Raw genomic sequence first — 17477 nt, forward strand, 5'->3', positions numbered from 1 at the left:
CTTCTTCCAATCATTTGCCCTATAAAGGTATTACAGGCCTATACCTTAATATGACACCATAGCATGGAACTAGCTTTAAAAATATCACTGAAGATATGCACTATCAACATCCTCCTTTACCTTTAGAAAGCAAACTCATACCTTCCCACAAACTAATATTATGGTTCATTGACTGTAAACAGTAACCATGGCAACCCTTCCCACCAGGCCCTCTCTTTTGAGTCACTTCCAGCCCACGTTAGGGGCTTATCGTACCCGCCATGGGGGGAGATCTGGCTAGGAGTGTGGGGGAGTATCTTCCTGATGTGGTATCAGAGGGTGGATTAAGGGGGGAAATGAATGGTAATAAGGGGTAATGTTCGTTACCCCCGCCAGAGATTTAGCGATCCCTGCAGTAAATAGGCCATAGCGCAGGCAGGCGAGTTGGCTCTTTGGATTTTTGTGAGGGGATAGATCGCTAAGCATATTTTTAAAATGTGTTGCATAGTTTGCAAAGGATCACATATCCCACCAGCCTTTGAAAATATATTTCTAACAACTTTTTCAAGATAAAACAAGGGAGGGCAAAATCCATACATTCTTTATTACAATATTCTGCTATAGTATTTGGGGAAAATGCCCAAAGTGTTAGTACTTCTACTATTTCATCATTTATTCATAAATGAAAGTCTGTTCCACTTGTGAAAAAGATAAAGAAATGTTATTGATAGCTCCACAAGAAAATGTTCATAATTTTAGCCAATCATAAAATCTATCCTATAATATATCATTAAGAAAAATTCAAATAATCACAGTCCTACATGGCATACATGTATTGTGAACTTTAAAAAATTAAGACAGGAGGGATTGTTGTATAGTTTGTCTCCTTAGAATATTCCAGTCATGCCCTTGTGTATTGACATAATGAATTATTGCTTTCATTTGTAGATCAATTAAGGTGCAGATTATCTAGGCTTAGGAAATATAAGGATTTACATATATGTAAGGTACATTTATATAATTTGTAAAAATATAAGTTACAGCGTACATTGCTTTCATTGTCAGCATTCATTATTTAGCATAATAATAATTGATACCTGAAACTAAAAATGGACCTGCATAAGAGTACTCTTTGTTTAGATCTATGCTTTTGAAACTCCATAAAGCCAGTCAATAAAACTCTATTTCAATGTACGTTGCTTCATAGTACGAACTGGTTTAAACAGGGATTTATTATTGAAATTAAAACTGTACAAGTATGTATACAGTTATATCCAGATGATTTTTGAGTGACATGTGTAGACTTCCACTGTTCTGTTTTGGTGAAGGAAATGTACATGTAAATATTTCATATGGAGAATTATAGCCGACATAATTATAGGAAAACTTCAAGCACAGTATGTGAAATCAGAATTTGGTAATGTCTCAGTTTCCTTTTATTTAGGAATGAATATTTACAGTATCATGTACAGCATAGATTTATATTTGATATATAGATTTTAGAGGAATAGAGATGATGATGCTTTATAAGATTTCAAAGAAAATTCAGAAGATATCTGCTATGCCATAAAGTCATAAACGTACGTGGGTAAAACCATTGCTGCCAAACCACATACTTTAAATTTTTCATTTCGTAAATGGCATTACCAGAGGTATACAGATTGACTGCTTAATTTTCTTACTGCAATGGGGCAAACATTGAGAAAGCAAATTAGATTTATAGCAGAAGTCATGAGGTCTGATGGTCCATTAATTATTTCTATGATTATTCATAAGACAGAAGTCAAGTAAATAGCTTTAATAGGCCTATATCATAAATAAGAACAAAAAAGAACTTCAGAGTTACATTGCTTGAACTGTGATATCTGGTAGTCTAAGCACTGTTTAATTTTTACACACTATGGTGCTGTCCCAGATGGCTGACCTGTATTGGCTTTTTATCAACTACACATAAATATGTACATGTACTGTATACTTTACATTGTTCCTAATATTAATCCAATTTATCTATACATGTGTATATGAATGTGGTACTAAAAAAAATGATGCTTGAATTCTCTATAGACAATAATCATCTTTAGATTGATCCATTATCTCACAGTCTAGGCTTTCATAAAATGGTCCAATAAACCTGGAGCTACATGTACATGTATATGCAATAAAGTGGATCTACCAAAATGCACATACTTCCTGTAGTATACATGTACCTGTGAACAATTCAGGAAAGTCAGTTCACTGTAAAAGAGTCATTCGTATTAGTTAGCCCAAACTCCTTATAATAAGCAGCCAAGTATGCAATCCTATTATTGTTCATCATTCACTGCAGAATTCTTCAGTATTTCCTATTATTTACGTACAGTGTATCATCCCGGGTACTATTTAATGATCTGCCATTTGATAGTATATTTACCAATTATATTCCAACTTCTAATCCAAATAAAGTAGCTTTCTCCGTCCAAACTACAGACCTCTTTATTTGCACTTTAATTACATTTCTATGTGTAACATGCATTTGCTTTATATGCAGTACTTGATTCAAACAAGAAACACTTCTGCCAATATTTAAAGTTTGCAGAATATATACATGTACATGTATAAACAAACACTGAATGAACTTCTAAAGTTCATTTTGCAGTGTCTTATATTTATATGGCTCTAAGCTTTACTTTGAATCCAGTTTAGGTTTATAGTTTTGAATTTACTCAGGCTACATGGAAGTATGTTATTGTAACCACTTCAGTCCTTGTGAACTGTTCCTGTAGCGTAGCGGGTCCTGCACAACAAATTATGTTATTACCCTTCTGGCCTTCTCCATTCTATATGTCAAGGATCTGAGGGCCCTAGGAGACCCATAGTTCAATTTAATTTTTTTGTGGGATACTTATGGTATGACTCAGCTGGGAAATGAACCCACAACCTTCAGTACATACAGCAGGCACTCTACCACTGAGCCACCATATCCAAAAAATAGTCAACTCAAGGACCCCAAATGTGACAGGTTCACATTTTACAGCACTGAAAAGAACACCCGTTTCGCTGGCAGCTGCGTACTTGTGCGGGCGACCAGAAGTTTTCTATTTTCTAGTTATACAGGCATACATGTATTAAAGCATATTTTTGGGATTGTCTTTGGGGTGACAATCTTTTTCAGAGTCGCCCAAGGATCTACTACAAAAAATTATATTCAAGAATATCTCAAATATTTTTTTCTTCTGGCAGAACAATGATTACTGCATAATAATAGCTGGTTGCACAAAAGTAGCCCTTTGAAATTAAATAAATACCCCCCAAAATTCCAGCAATTATCCTATTGTGGGAGAATATAAGGGTCTTTTATCTTGGCATCTCTGCCATCCCGAGTTTTCAAATAAGCACGCTATTTCTGATCTGGCAAATTATCCTGATCTGAACAATCTCAAGATTATTTGCAATGCAGACCAATTATCGCGCTATTTCGTAGGATTAATCTCGAGATTGCAATCCCAAGTCAACTTGGGATTATTTGCAAAATAGCGCGCTATTTCACGAATTATCGCGCTAATTCGTAGGTGCAGACGCACTCGGGATTATTTATACACGGCAATGCATCGATGCCTCGCTCGAGCAGGAATCGCTCTTCTCGCAATGATGGAGACAGGGTTTCTTGAATCTCGAGATTAATCGCGAAGAGGGCCGATCGGGCTAAAATCTTGAGATTGGGCAAACTCGGGATGGTGCAGCACCGCCTGTAGAAACTTTTTTAGAATAAATTAAGATTGCTTGCAAAGATTCATTGGCATCACAGGACATAACTATGCATACCAAATTTTATCAGCATTTTTGGTCATATAGAGAGAAAACTGAATAGATTTTTGCAGTCCTATGTAAAAATATGCTGTGCAAGCACACAGAATGTTTGTGGAGCAGTCTTAAAAATATGGAGGAAATGGTGACGTGATGTTGATGTTCCCTTTATATACCCTTTATTCTCCAACTGCTTTGGCTCTCAAATGTGAGCACACTGTATGTAGGTCCTACAGGAAAGTCTACAACAAATTTAGACCATATTCATGTATTGAAGATAGCCAGTCTTGTTTTATCAAACATCTTTCGGTAACAGCCTATTTGCACTGACTCATCATGCGTGTATGGAGGGGATGGGCAGACGAACTGTGACTTAGCACCTACAAGTATTAAAGGCACAGGTCACCCAAATAGAATAGATTAATTACAGATTAGGTCTCATCTTGCACCTAATTGATAATGATTTATACTGTATGACTAGAGAATGCTGTAAAACAGATGATTTGGAGAGTGCATTGATTTAGAGCTGTTGTTCGATCCCAAGAGGATGTTCTGCAGTTCCAAGGAGCTTCCAAACGATTTGCACTCATTGGATACCTGAATGGGGAGGGGATGGGGCACCAATCCTTTTTGGCTGGCAGGATTGTGCTTCAAGTAATAGTATGATCAGTTGTGGATCCAAAGGATTGGGCAAGGGGTGCATGCCCCCCTTTATATTTTTAGAGTTGCCCATTGAATAGCTAAATTTAAACAAAAGTGTCATTTGCAGCCTGCCTGTCCAATGCAAATCATGAATCCGCCACTGTCAATAGCTGACTTTTGCACAAACTTAGACTAGATAATTTTGCTTGCAAGCACACATTAAAAAGAGCACCGTGTCATATTGATCAAGGAGTTGCATGTTCATGTACCAGTGAAAAAAACTCACTTGATCACATTAACCTTTTAAAATAGAAATTGATAACTTTTTACTGCTTTGAAAAATTTGTTATCCACCTGAACAAAATCTGTCTCACTCCAATATAAAGTTTATTTGATAAACAAAGCTAATACCTACATGTATCTTCAGTTCTTTGGAAATTGGTCATGAGTTCTGGAATATACATGTAGTGATTGTCATTGTGTATAAAATTTTTGACTTTGAGCAATGCTATGTTGGTAGTCGGTTGTCCATGGACCCACCATAACATTGATTGGGTAGTCGGTAGACAGAGACCAATCCAGGAAGCTTCAATAGCTAATGCACTCTCTGGGCCGGCAGGGTTTGACTGAGCCAGCAGTTTAGGTTGGGGACTGACCCTGCTCTATGATGACTATGAGGTCAAATTCATAAATACCATGAATGATGAATTCAGGAAAGATTGATTCATAGCAGACCACTCATTACCCAGGGGCCTCACTTCCAGACTGGTTTTTAAAGGGAAAGTCAAGTTGTTGGAAAATCTATATAAGAAATTATAGTTAACCTTAACAATGTTTTCAGGTAGAATAGTGAAAGCGAAAAGGTTCACCAAATAGTATTTCATTTTTGGGGTCTTTACTTCAAATGCTTTGGCATTCAACACTAAAAAAAAGCTGTTTAAAATTTTGAGCACATTGTTTAAGCCTGTCTCTCTAACAATTAATTTCTAATAAATTAAACTAGTTGTTTAAAGTTTTAAACAAGTTCAGATAATTTTAAACAGTTTGTATAAGTTTAAAGGACTTGTGAGAGTTACAGGCATAAACAACAAGCTACATATTTTTACTCTGTAAATGTGATAAATGCTAAATAGATCTACGATATGATGTATGTTCTCTTGAGCACTTGCTTTATTTTTTTCTTTTGAAAAGAACATATTGCTCATATCGTTTGAAGTTTAGTTCATCAGTTCGAAATAAACAATAAAGTTTGATTATCACAGAGACTTTCTTTAAGCATGTGATCTTTCGAATCATATTTTGACCTACACATTTCATATTTATATTGCGTCATGAAAGAAATGTGACGTGGAGATTTGTTGCTGATAAGGAGAGAATTACGTCAAATGGCTGTTAGGACACCGAATCTAGATCAATGATAAAAAACTGAACGGATGGATTCTTCACAGGCTTTAGGAAGTATTCTGTTGAGTGTTGACCTATAACTTCCAATCAGTTCATGTATACATGTAGCTCAATTTACCTTGATGGGATCTGATGAGAGACCGAGTTGCTTTAACATGTACTGTTAATTTGCCTGTACTGTAGTTAATATGCTACTTAAAAAGTTATTTTTAACCCTATACAACATTAAAATAATCTTTTATTTAGGTGGTTTCTGGTAGTTGAACCTTGTTTAACTCCAGACTAAACATGAATTTTGATCAATATACTGACCCTGCTGTAATTTAATTTTCTGTTTTATTTAGTGTTGTTATCTGTTAGAAAATTCTGTCGATATATTGCTGAAAATATCTTACCGATAGTAATAACTTTCAACAAAAGAACATAATACGCATTTTTTTGTATTGATTACACATAGCGATGTCACAATACTCGCGTTGGTCAAACTTTGTATCTGCCACTGTGCCTAGAATGCTTTAAAAATTGCGTTCATCGGATGTGTGCGATTACATAAACACCTTTTAACAAATTTTAGCATAAATACATCCTCACCTTTCACGTTAACAGCATTATTTTAGGGTTGGATGAAGTTTTATTGATAATTTTGAGTCTTTTTGGACATCGTTTTGAGCAGTCAATGACTTTCGCCTATCTGTCATTTGATATCGTTTGAAAAGCCTCTTTCAAAACGCTGTTTCCGTGAATTCTGTCCGTTTCTGCAATTTGCGGAAAATTACTGTCATGTCCCTATATAATAGCGGGTATCAACAACGAGAGAAAGGTTATTGATAACAGCACTACTTTTATTATATATCCTAAAAAAAGATAATATTAATTGTATACTCTTCTTGTTTGTTGTTACTTTCATTTTATAAAAAAATCCAGACAATATTTTTTTTTTGTATTTACAGTAGTATCAAGCTACCAACTGGCATATTGTAAGGAAAGGAATTAATGCTAGAAGAATAGACCTGCCATTACCACTCATAGTTTACAATATGAACAGCACAACCAAATGAAGTTGCATTGTTCTTATTGTAAACAACCATGCAGATTTAACAGCAAACCTTAATTTATTTTGTGTTTATACTAAAATTTTTCTAAATAATTCTTTTTTAGCTCTCGTATTGAAAAGATATTGATCAGTATATTAATACAAGAGTATATTAGAGAGAAGCGTGGCAAATTTATAGCAATATTAAACATTGGCACAGTGTTCGCCATCAACTGCTATTTAAGTATACTTAAAGGACAAGTCCACCCCAACAAAAACTTGATTTGAATAAAACGAGAAAAATTCAACAAGCATAACACTGAAAATTTCATCAAAATCGGATGTAAAATAAGAAAGTTATGACATTTTAAAGTTTCGCTTATTTTTAACAAAAGAGTTATATGAACGAGCCAGTTACATCCAAATGAGAGAATCAATGATGTCACTTACTATTTCTTTTGTTTTTTATTGTTTGAAATATGAAATATTTTGATTTTCTCGTCAATATCATGTAAAATGAAGTTTCATTCCTCCCTGAACAAGTGGAATTCCATTATTTTAACATTTTGTGCTTCAGGCAAGGAGGTCCTAATCATCAAATTCGTAAAAATTGAAATATTGTATAATTCAAACAATAAAAATCAAAAGAAATTGTGAGTGAGTGACATCATCGACTCTCTCATTTGGATGTAACTGGCTCGTTCATATAACTATTTTGTTAACAATAAGCGAAACTTTGAAATGTCATAACTTTCTTATTTTACATCCGATTTTGATGAAATCTTCAGCATTGTGCTTGTCTGATTTTTCTCTATTGATTCAAATCAATTTTTTTCTGAGGTGGACTTGACCTTTAAATATGCACATACCTTTTTATTTTCAAAATCACTTTGACTATAATTAAATCTAGCATGCAAATTGAAGGTACCGATAAACCTAGCCCATGGATATGCTGTGACGCACTTAATCTGCTAGCGTTCATTAAAACAAAATTGAAAACAGATTTTTATAGAGATAGTGCTTTTCGATTTTGAAGTTCTGTTTATTATGTTTAGGAAGGTGTGATAATCAATATGATCAGGGATTTTTACATCCTGTCGTCATCTGTTTTCTAGAGGAAATTTTCTGAAAATGTTGGATCAGTTTGAATATCACTTGTGTTCCAGTTCTGTCAAACGAAAAAAAATCACAAACTGGGTTCGAAGATAATGTATATGTTTATGTATGATACCTTTCTTTCGAATGAGCAAAGTATGAATTTTATATCTAAAAAAGTAATAAATTTATTTAATTTTTTTCCTGATAACATGTAGCTGGTGATAGGCCTACAGGTATACTTCACAAATACACTTGCATTTCTATTGTTATAGATATGTTTATTTATGCTTTGTTTGAATAATGGAATCATTATTTTGGATGATGATGATGGAAATTGTTTTGATGGTGATGCCCATTTTGGTATTGTTTTCAGGAATATGATGATGATGATGATCATCATCATCATCACAATCATCATCTTCATTATCATCATCATCATCATCACCATCTTCATCATCCTCATCGCCATCATCATCACTATCATCATCATCATTATCACTGCCATCATCATCATCACCATCATCTTCATTTAAAATAGGACAAATTATTTTTTGGGGAGGGTTGGGAATGGAAGCAGCCCCAACCATTTGGCAGTCCATCTAAGCATTCATTTTAAAAAAATTGTTTCTTTTTTCTCATTTGCTACAGATTGATTGGTTCATACACCTTAGCCTTGCGTGATGTGGTCAAAGGTAAACAGAGGTCCAAACGAATGGAATGCAAGCTCAAGGATCACAAGGGCAGACAGTGTGAGGTTAGTACCTTTTTTTTGTATCCATTTGAAAAAAATTATTGCATCATCAGTCTGCACTAGACCCACTCATGTACATGAACTGCATTTACATTGGTTTTCACATTGAGACTGGATAGGAATAGTGGTGGTTTTCTGTAAACACATTAAAAAAACTTGTCCTGTTGTAACATTGACAGTGACCGTGGGGGGGGGGGTGTGGGGGACTTGTTGATCTCACCTGGAGATTGTTCCTCGATTGTGCTTGCTTTGTCAATCCTGGATCCGTCCCTGATTGAATCATTAACATAACTCCAGTGACCCCATTGCTCACATAAATGTCTGAAAATAATGTGAACATATATAAAGCCTTCAGCTTTTCTCACAGGAATAAAAGCCTACCCACAGATCCCATTTCATCCCCGTAATGTTTTGTCTTTATATTTGCAGGAAGTTTGATATCCAAATATTTGAAATTAATGTACATCTATCCTCATGTGTGTATCAAGGGGAGTGGATGGCTAATTTTCTGAAAAATGCCCCTTTTTATTTATTATTTTTTTAATTTTTGGAGCATTTGCATTTCATTTGAGTGAGAACCCTGCTCAAATGCTTTCTTCAAAAAGTTTGCACCCCCTCTTTGATCAAATCCTAGATCCAATCCTGGGGAGCGTTTCATCAACATTTTTGTCTGACAAGTGGTCAGATCTGACAACTTTCCTTAAATCTGATTGGCTGAGAGGTACTATTACTATGGTGACTGTCTGATAAAACAGGACTTGTCGGATAAAACGTCCGTCCGACAAGTTCTTTCATGAAACGCTCCCCTGGTTTAGTATAATGTCACATCATTGGATTGTGGTTTTACTTGGAATGAAGTATATTTTCTTTATCACTCAAATCTGTCTGCTGTATGGATTCAAACACCCACACTTCAGCCTTCTAGCTCTAGACTAAAATATTCAATAAATGTATTTGATAAAAACCTTTGAATTGTAGGTTACAAGAGTTGGATATAATGTGAAGTTTTATGTCATAATTCCTTTCAGCTAGAGTTGCTACAGTTTTCATTTCTTTTTCTTGTTGTTCAAACATCCTGACTTTGCAGACCTGTACATGAACATACTTGTAATTTGTAGTTTTAAATAAACCAGGATTTTACAGCCCCCCCCTTTTTTATAGCAATCACATATATTCTGAATCATTAGATGTGTCCCAACTGAAACCATCTTTCATACAGATGAAATTCAATAATCCTAGTACAGGTTTTGTCCTACAATGTGGTATGTGTTTTTACAGACTACAATCACAGCTTTATTAAAAATTAAACAGCAAACGAATGATGCAATGTACCTGCAGTGTTATTTTTGCTCAGACATTTGATAGAAGACAAAAAGGTTTTAGTTCTGCCGGAGCATTGTATGCTACATAAAGGTGACCACATCCATTCGAATTCACCAAGGTTAAATTTTCTTGTAAACTCGTCTTCAAGTTCTGAAAAACTCAATAAGCATATAACTTTAAACAGACAAAGATGAGAAAATATTTCTTCGATAACTAAAGTATAACATCTGGCCAGAGCCACCAGATAAAGATTATTCAATATATTTTTTGTGTCTTGCAGTATTTATTCCTCTCTCAATTTGTTATCAAGTGTTGGGAATGTATAGGATGCCTATTTTCTTTTTCACGAAGATAATACGGCAACTCAATGCGTATTTTATTGGCACAAAGAAGGGTCCACTTGTATGAGTCTACTCTTCCTGGGTGCATAGGCTCAAAGTGAGAAAAAAAATACCAGTGGTGGATAATGAGGGGAGAGGGAGGAAGGGATGATCATAAGGGGTGTCACAGAGGGCCGAGCGGCAATTCTATTAGGTGCAAAAATATAAACATAGACACGTGAACCATTTCATTATTGTTTGTGTTGTAGGGATTCACCATCTTTAGGGTAATGTTTCTTTTATTAATTGTGACAAATTTGTTACATCAAGCAGCTGGAAAAATATGCGGAGTATCTGGTTGTAGAACTCCAGATTGGAAATATAAAGTGAATAAACAAGTATTTTTATTAATGCAATTACAATTCATTTGATTTTATAAAACATTGTCTGGAGTCAAATGTGTGAAAACTTACAGGATATCAAGGCCCAAAACAACAAAAAGTGCCCCCAAAAGGATTCCAATGTGAACAGTTGTGTGTAAGATAATAATGATAATAATTAGACTTATATCGCACCAAATCCACTCTGTAGAGTGTTCAAGGCACTTTTTAGGAAATTATAAAAGAAATTAAGAAGAATTGAATAGAAGTGTTTTGAGGTAATAATACAAGTAGAACAAACAAGGCAATGGCAAAAATGAATCATACATGTATGTTAGAACATTCACATATGATTTTTTTGTAAATTAATTACCCCTTTTTAAAGTAAACTAAATTGGATACTCGGCTGTAGATTTACAACTTTTCTTTTAAAATACCCAAAATCTCATTTTCGTTAGTCCTTCCTTCAGATATTTGTCTTACTCTGAATTCAGTACAGTAGGCGTACAGTGTACATGCGCATGACAAATTTTGAAAGGTCAAGTATATTTAAGGTGTGACTTAATTGCTAGAATCTATATTTTGATAAGTTTTACCTGTCAGACCTTAAAAAAAATATCAGTTTCGGGAAACTTCTAATTACATCTTGAAATTCTTCAAGACCAAACCGTTTGATTGATCTGTGTTGGATAATTTCCAGTGCAAAAATTGCAGTTTTTATAGACAGTTAAGTTTTGATGTGAATTGTAATTTTCACTCATGAAAGATAGTTTAGATTTTCTGAAATGAAAATCTAAGATTTCCTGATATTGGAAAAAAAAGTTAAAGGAAAAATAAAAGAAATGTAAAAAACAAAATCATATAAAGATATTTCATTCATCCTCACATATCTGTACGTTTGTACAATCTAGGCCTATATGTTCAGAGAATACATTATATGAGAAATAGTGTTTTTAACCCTCAATTATAACATGGTTGTGCTTTCTTTTGTTCAAGGGGGAGGGGGTAATTTGGGGGCCTTTTACACTACTGTGCTTGTTTGAGACTTCAAGCATTGAACATTTATGAGACTTTCCAGACTTCCCTTGTGACACTCCTTGTGTACTTTTTCTAGCATTACGAGGAATTCCATAGAAGTTTACATACTCGAATTGATTACATCTGCATTGAGCTCGTCTTCTGTGTAATGTGTGATAATACAAATGCACGTAGTGTATTTTGTAGCAAAAAGAGATTGTATTGTAGCCCTGGTAAAAAGGCTGTGACGAGCAAATAATGGGTAGACGATAAAACAGGACATTGGCATATTTGTGTGGGAGGGAATATGGGAGTGGGAGGATCTACATTATAACAGTGCATAAAGCTGAGGCCTACATGCCTACACATATATAATTACATTCGACCCTGTACTCAATGTGTGTAATGATGATAATGAAAATAATATATTCATGATTTATTCATTTGAAAGAAAGCATATTCAACATAGCTCCATTTACAGTTTCCTTGATATTTTGATTTTTTTATATAATTTCTAATACACTTTTGTTTGTATATTTCTTGTGTTCTACATTGTAAAGCACTTTGATATAAATTTCATAAAAAGCGCTATATGACTTACTTATTATTGTTATTTGAAAAAATAAACAATAACTACACATATTGCTGCCACGGTAATGCACTTTAGCCTACATGTATGTGTTTTAAATATACATGTAGGCCTACATGTGACATATTAACTAAAGTTAACAAAATATAATAATTGAAATTAAATGTACATGCAACAAAACATGTGTTTGTGTACAATACAAAATATGAATAAATATATAGTGTCATCTATCTAGGTAATCCCTTTTGAGTCACACTTTTACCATTACCGTGGCTTTCGGGTGGCTCCAAGTATGGGGTGTGTAAATAAAATGATTGGTATATTCTCATCACATTGTGAATTGATCGACCCGAGGTTTACATGTATGGAATGCCAATTATCAATCTAATTTTTCCAAAATTGGAATGAAATGAGAACAAATGTTAGGGCCTACATGTATGTTGGTATTAATAATTTTAAGTATTGTGGTATGCCTTTAAAACCTGCACATTATTTTTTTTTGTAAATTGCTTTTGAAAAAAAATTACACTTTCTGTGTACATGTAGTATTCTACCTAGCACTCGATTTGAGATACATACAAACTTGTGTCAACCAAAGTTCTTGATTACATGGCCTACAGTACGTGTACATGAAAGGGGAAGTTCACCCTGAAAAAAACTTTGTTGTAAAAATAGCAGAAAAATTAGTAAAAAATATTGGTGAAGGTTCGAGGAAAATCCGTTGGAAAGTAAGAAAGCTATTAGAGTTCAAAGTTTTGGATTTGTGACGTCATAAACGAGCAGCTGCCCCATGTGTTATGTGATATAAAATGCATGAATTTCAAATTTTTTATGGTTCCTGATGACTTAATTTTGTTTTCTATTCATGATCGGGTGTGGAATGATTTGTCTATTGATATATAAAAGGTACAGTGAAAACCATTTTCAATTTTCTGAGAAAATGACATTTCTTTGATTTTTTACCATTCGCTATGTATGAATGCTGCTCGCATATGACGTCACAAATCAAATAATTGAAATTCTAATAACTTTTTAATTATTTGATGAATTTTTCTCAAACCTTCGGCAATATTTTTATTAGTTTTTCTGCTATTTTTACAATAAACTTTTTGTCAGGGTGAACTTCCCCTTTAACCCTATGACTTAAACCGGACTTAATTGATATGAGCATGATAATGATCTTAGAATTATTATGATCGGTGTAAAACCATGTGGTATACACTTTTATTTGGCCGTTAAACATTTTCAGAATGTGAACACTGATGGGGGGGGGTTGCTTTGTATATGTACTGTAGTACTCGCCAAGATATGAAGCTGAAATTAGCCAAAGAAATATGAGTCATGTCAATATTTCTCTTCGTAATGGTAACTTCCTGAATAGTGTAGTTAAAATAATCATCGCTTGGATACTTACAGTTGGTAGCGTGTTTAGAGTAAAAGTTAAAGGTAGTGTAATGATAGTCAAGGCACCCCTATATTACACCAACAGATACATGTACCTTCACTATTTGATTTGTAAGGGTATTCGTTTATAAAATTCATTGAACAAAATAATTACATAATTTTAAATCAATGACATATCTTCCATCAAATCCAACTCATTATTCCTTCTAATTTTGGGGGAATTCTTACATTAAAAAAGTAGCCTTCCAAATATTTTCCATCATTTTAAAGATGTTGAATGCATCATCAAGTGCAGATTTACATTGTAGCATTAATTGTTTTCGTCAAATTCCTAACAACTTTCATGTCTTGTGTTTTCTTCTTCAGAAAAGTACAATATTGTGTTATTGACCTTACATTGAAATTTTTAAGGATTATTTTTCTGAAAAATAAGTACCTTATTCTAGCATGAACAGAAATATTAAATCAGTGACTTTAAAATCTGCATTAACCAATAATCTGGGTATGTGTATACTTTCACAATGAAGAAGTTAATGGCTGTGCAGTCACATGCATGAGTGGGGAAGGGACACGGTAGATTGATGCTCGGTATCCTGTCATTCCAATTACCCATTTTATCATTCGATAGAGCTTGACGATGCACCCCCAGTTTGAACAGTTTGCTGAATCACAGCACTCTGCTGCCTCTCAGTTTGCAAACCCAAACCATCGGTATGTTGAAACATGAAAGTGGGCTGGATTAATGGGATTGTTATGTTGTACTGGACTGATACAAAAGTACATGGTATACACTTGTGCTAGACTATATGTTGCTCTCAAAACTGACTTGTTGATAATTTGATATGCTAAGTTATGGTTTCTGAATGAAGACTACACTGTACATACATGTAGGCCTACATATTTTCTTCAACTGTAAAATCTGGGTTGGGCTTTCGCTCAAGATAATCCTTAAAAAGTTTTATAAACTTTATTTACACCTGACGACCAGAGTTAGGGAGCCAGGAGTACATGTAGGGCACACCAATCATCTCTGTTTTTTATCATTGAATTTTGATAGAGAAGCCATAAAAAGGGCAAAGACAACGTTATCAGTTTTAGAAAATTACTACATGTAAACTGTAAAAGAGGACATTAAAGGACAAGTCCACCCCAACAAAAACTTAATTTGAATGAAAAGAAAAAAATTCAGCAAGCATCACACTGAAAATTTCATCAAAATCGGATGTAAAATAAGAAAGTTATGGCATTTTAAAGTTTCGCTTCATTTCACAAAATAGTTATATGCACATCTCGGTCGATATGCAAATGAGGAACTGATGACATCACTCACTCACTATTTATTTCTTTTGTATTTTATTATATGAAATGTGAAATATTTTTAATTTCTCATCATTGTCATGTGAAATGAAGTTTCATTCCTCCATGAACACATGGAATTCCATTATTTTAACATTTTGTGTTTCAGGCAAGGAGGTCCTAATCGTCAAATTCGTAAAAATTGAAATATTGTATAATTCAAACAATAAAAAACAAAAGAAATAGTGAGTGAGTGACATCATCGAATCTCTCATTTGGATGTAACTGGCTCGTTCATTTAACTATTTTGTTAAAAATAAGCGAAACTTTGAAATGTCATAACTTTCTTATTTTACATCCGATTTTGATGAAATTTTCAGCATTGTGCTTGTCTGATTTTTCTCTATTGATTCAAATTAACATTTTTCTGAGGTGGACTTGACCTTTAAGTTTCTTTGAATTAATGACTAAAGAATGGTGGGTGAAGAAGAGGAAAGTATAATATGATTCTTACCATGCTGGACATCAGAAATGTAACATAATTTCAATCATTTGTTGGAGGAGGCCAATCACTTTCATGTCATGTATTCAACATACAGCTAGGACCCTCGGCCTGCCATTGAGACTCATGGCATGCTATGTAAAGATTTCCTTCCTGTGTAAGCTGTCAAAGAGGACATTAAGTTTCTTTGAATTAATTTTTCAAATAATGACTAGTGAGTGTATATAATTTCAATAATTTGTTGGAGGAGGCCGATCACTGTAATGTCATGTATTCAACATACAGCTACATTGTAGGACCCTGCCATTTAGGACTCATGGTATGCTAATTATAAAGGATTTCCTTCCTGTGTATAACAAATCATTTTAAAAGATAAATGCCTGTGTGGGCTGATTTTCTTTATGGCTTCAAACCAATTCTGACTTCTGCTGAATAATGTACTCTGTAAGTTTACAAGCATGTCTCCATCATGTTATTTGTGTTCTCTTTAAGAACTGTTTCCTGATAGGTTGTACAGGTTGTAGACATGATTTCCTGATTCATTATTTGATTTTTTCCTGAAAAATTAAAAAATCACTTGACGAAAAAATAATATGAGATTTCATAAACCTGTTGCCTACTAGACTGGAACTTGATGTGTTTTTTTGTATTTGGGAATCACAGAATACATAAGTCAATGGGTAAGGCCCCATTCTCATTACTGTCCTAAAACTAGTTTACTGGAAACTAGTTTTACATGTAATGAGATAGGACAGTGTGTATTGAATTTGTAAAATCAAGATATATGTTTTTGATTGTATTATATATCTTTTATAGAAAAATTCTGTAAATTTTAAATAGATTGCTCCAGCATATACAAGTTTGCTGTATGTGTAATATCTGTAAATGTAGCTCTTACACACAGTTACATACATGTAGATGGGGAGCCACTGGAACCCCCCCCCCAAAAAAAAAATCCAAAGGAAAAAAGATAAAAGAAAGAAAGGAAATAAAACCCGGAAGGGTTACAATTTTATTTTTTAATCATTGTCAAAATGAAAAATAAATGGATTTTCAATTTTTTTCTCAATTTGCTCACTTTCAATTTATTTTTCTAAAATTTTGCCCAACGTTATAGACATGCTGTTTCATAATTTATGGCTCATTTTGTCACTGTCACACATAGAGTGATTAAGAAAGTTCTCCATTACAAGAAGGATTTCCTCATATTTGCCTTAATTCTGTTTTGATCTGAGTAATTTTTGAATTTCATTGTTGGAAGTAGCTAATGGTAACAAAGCAATCTATATTTAGGATAAACTGACAGTGATAAATGATAAAAGCTGAATAGCTAATTTCCGGATATTTTTCCTCAGTATGATAATTTTGGAACATGAAGTGATCATTCATCTGTCATCAATTTCATTCTAAATTATATTTTTGAGCAGGAACATATGGTCTTCTCATTTTATTTGTGAATTTATATTTTGTGATACATGAATCCACACTGGCCATCTTGGCATATACATGTATATCAATCACAGGCTATTAATAGTAAAAATGCTTGTTTGTATCATGAAACTTGTTACTATGACAAGTTGAAATGTGTGCTGGGTCAGGCTTGCTCCTTTGAAGTCAACTTTATCCAATCATTTGAAAATATCATTATTGTATCATGTTGGTTTGTTTGAAAAGAACTCAAGCTTCGTGTGCTGCACCATAATAATAATGATAATAATATAATAATTGACATTTATATAGCGCTTTATCAATCTATGACTGCTCAAAGCGCTTCACAATTATTATTACCCGGTCTCTGAATTCATAGCATTTCAAGCAGCCTGTTAGGCGCACACTTGCTAAACCAACCACAATGGCGGTTGTTTCCTACCAGTACCCAATTAGCACCTGGGTGAGAGTGGCAAAGTGCGGATTGACGCTTTGCCAAAGGACACTAGACCATGGTGGGATTCGAAC

The 17477-nt window shown here is 33.9% G+C and overlaps 1 protein-coding gene across 1 annotated transcript in view; it reads left to right on the plus strand.

The window, feature by feature from the left end:
* Positions 1-17477, plus strand: part of LOC121425408 (myoferlin-like) — a 127976-nt gene that overhangs the window by 7566 nt on the left and 102933 nt on the right. The window contains 1 exon segment of the mRNA XM_041621453.1: positions 8588-8693. Within this exon segment, the coding sequence (XP_041477387.1) occupies positions 8588-8693 (106 nt within the window).

This window comes from Lytechinus variegatus, chromosome 12, assembly GCF_018143015.1.
Source record: "Lytechinus variegatus isolate NC3 chromosome 12, Lvar_3.0, whole genome shotgun sequence".
Lineage (NCBI taxonomy): Eukaryota > Metazoa > Echinodermata > Echinoidea > Temnopleuroida > Toxopneustidae > Lytechinus > Lytechinus variegatus.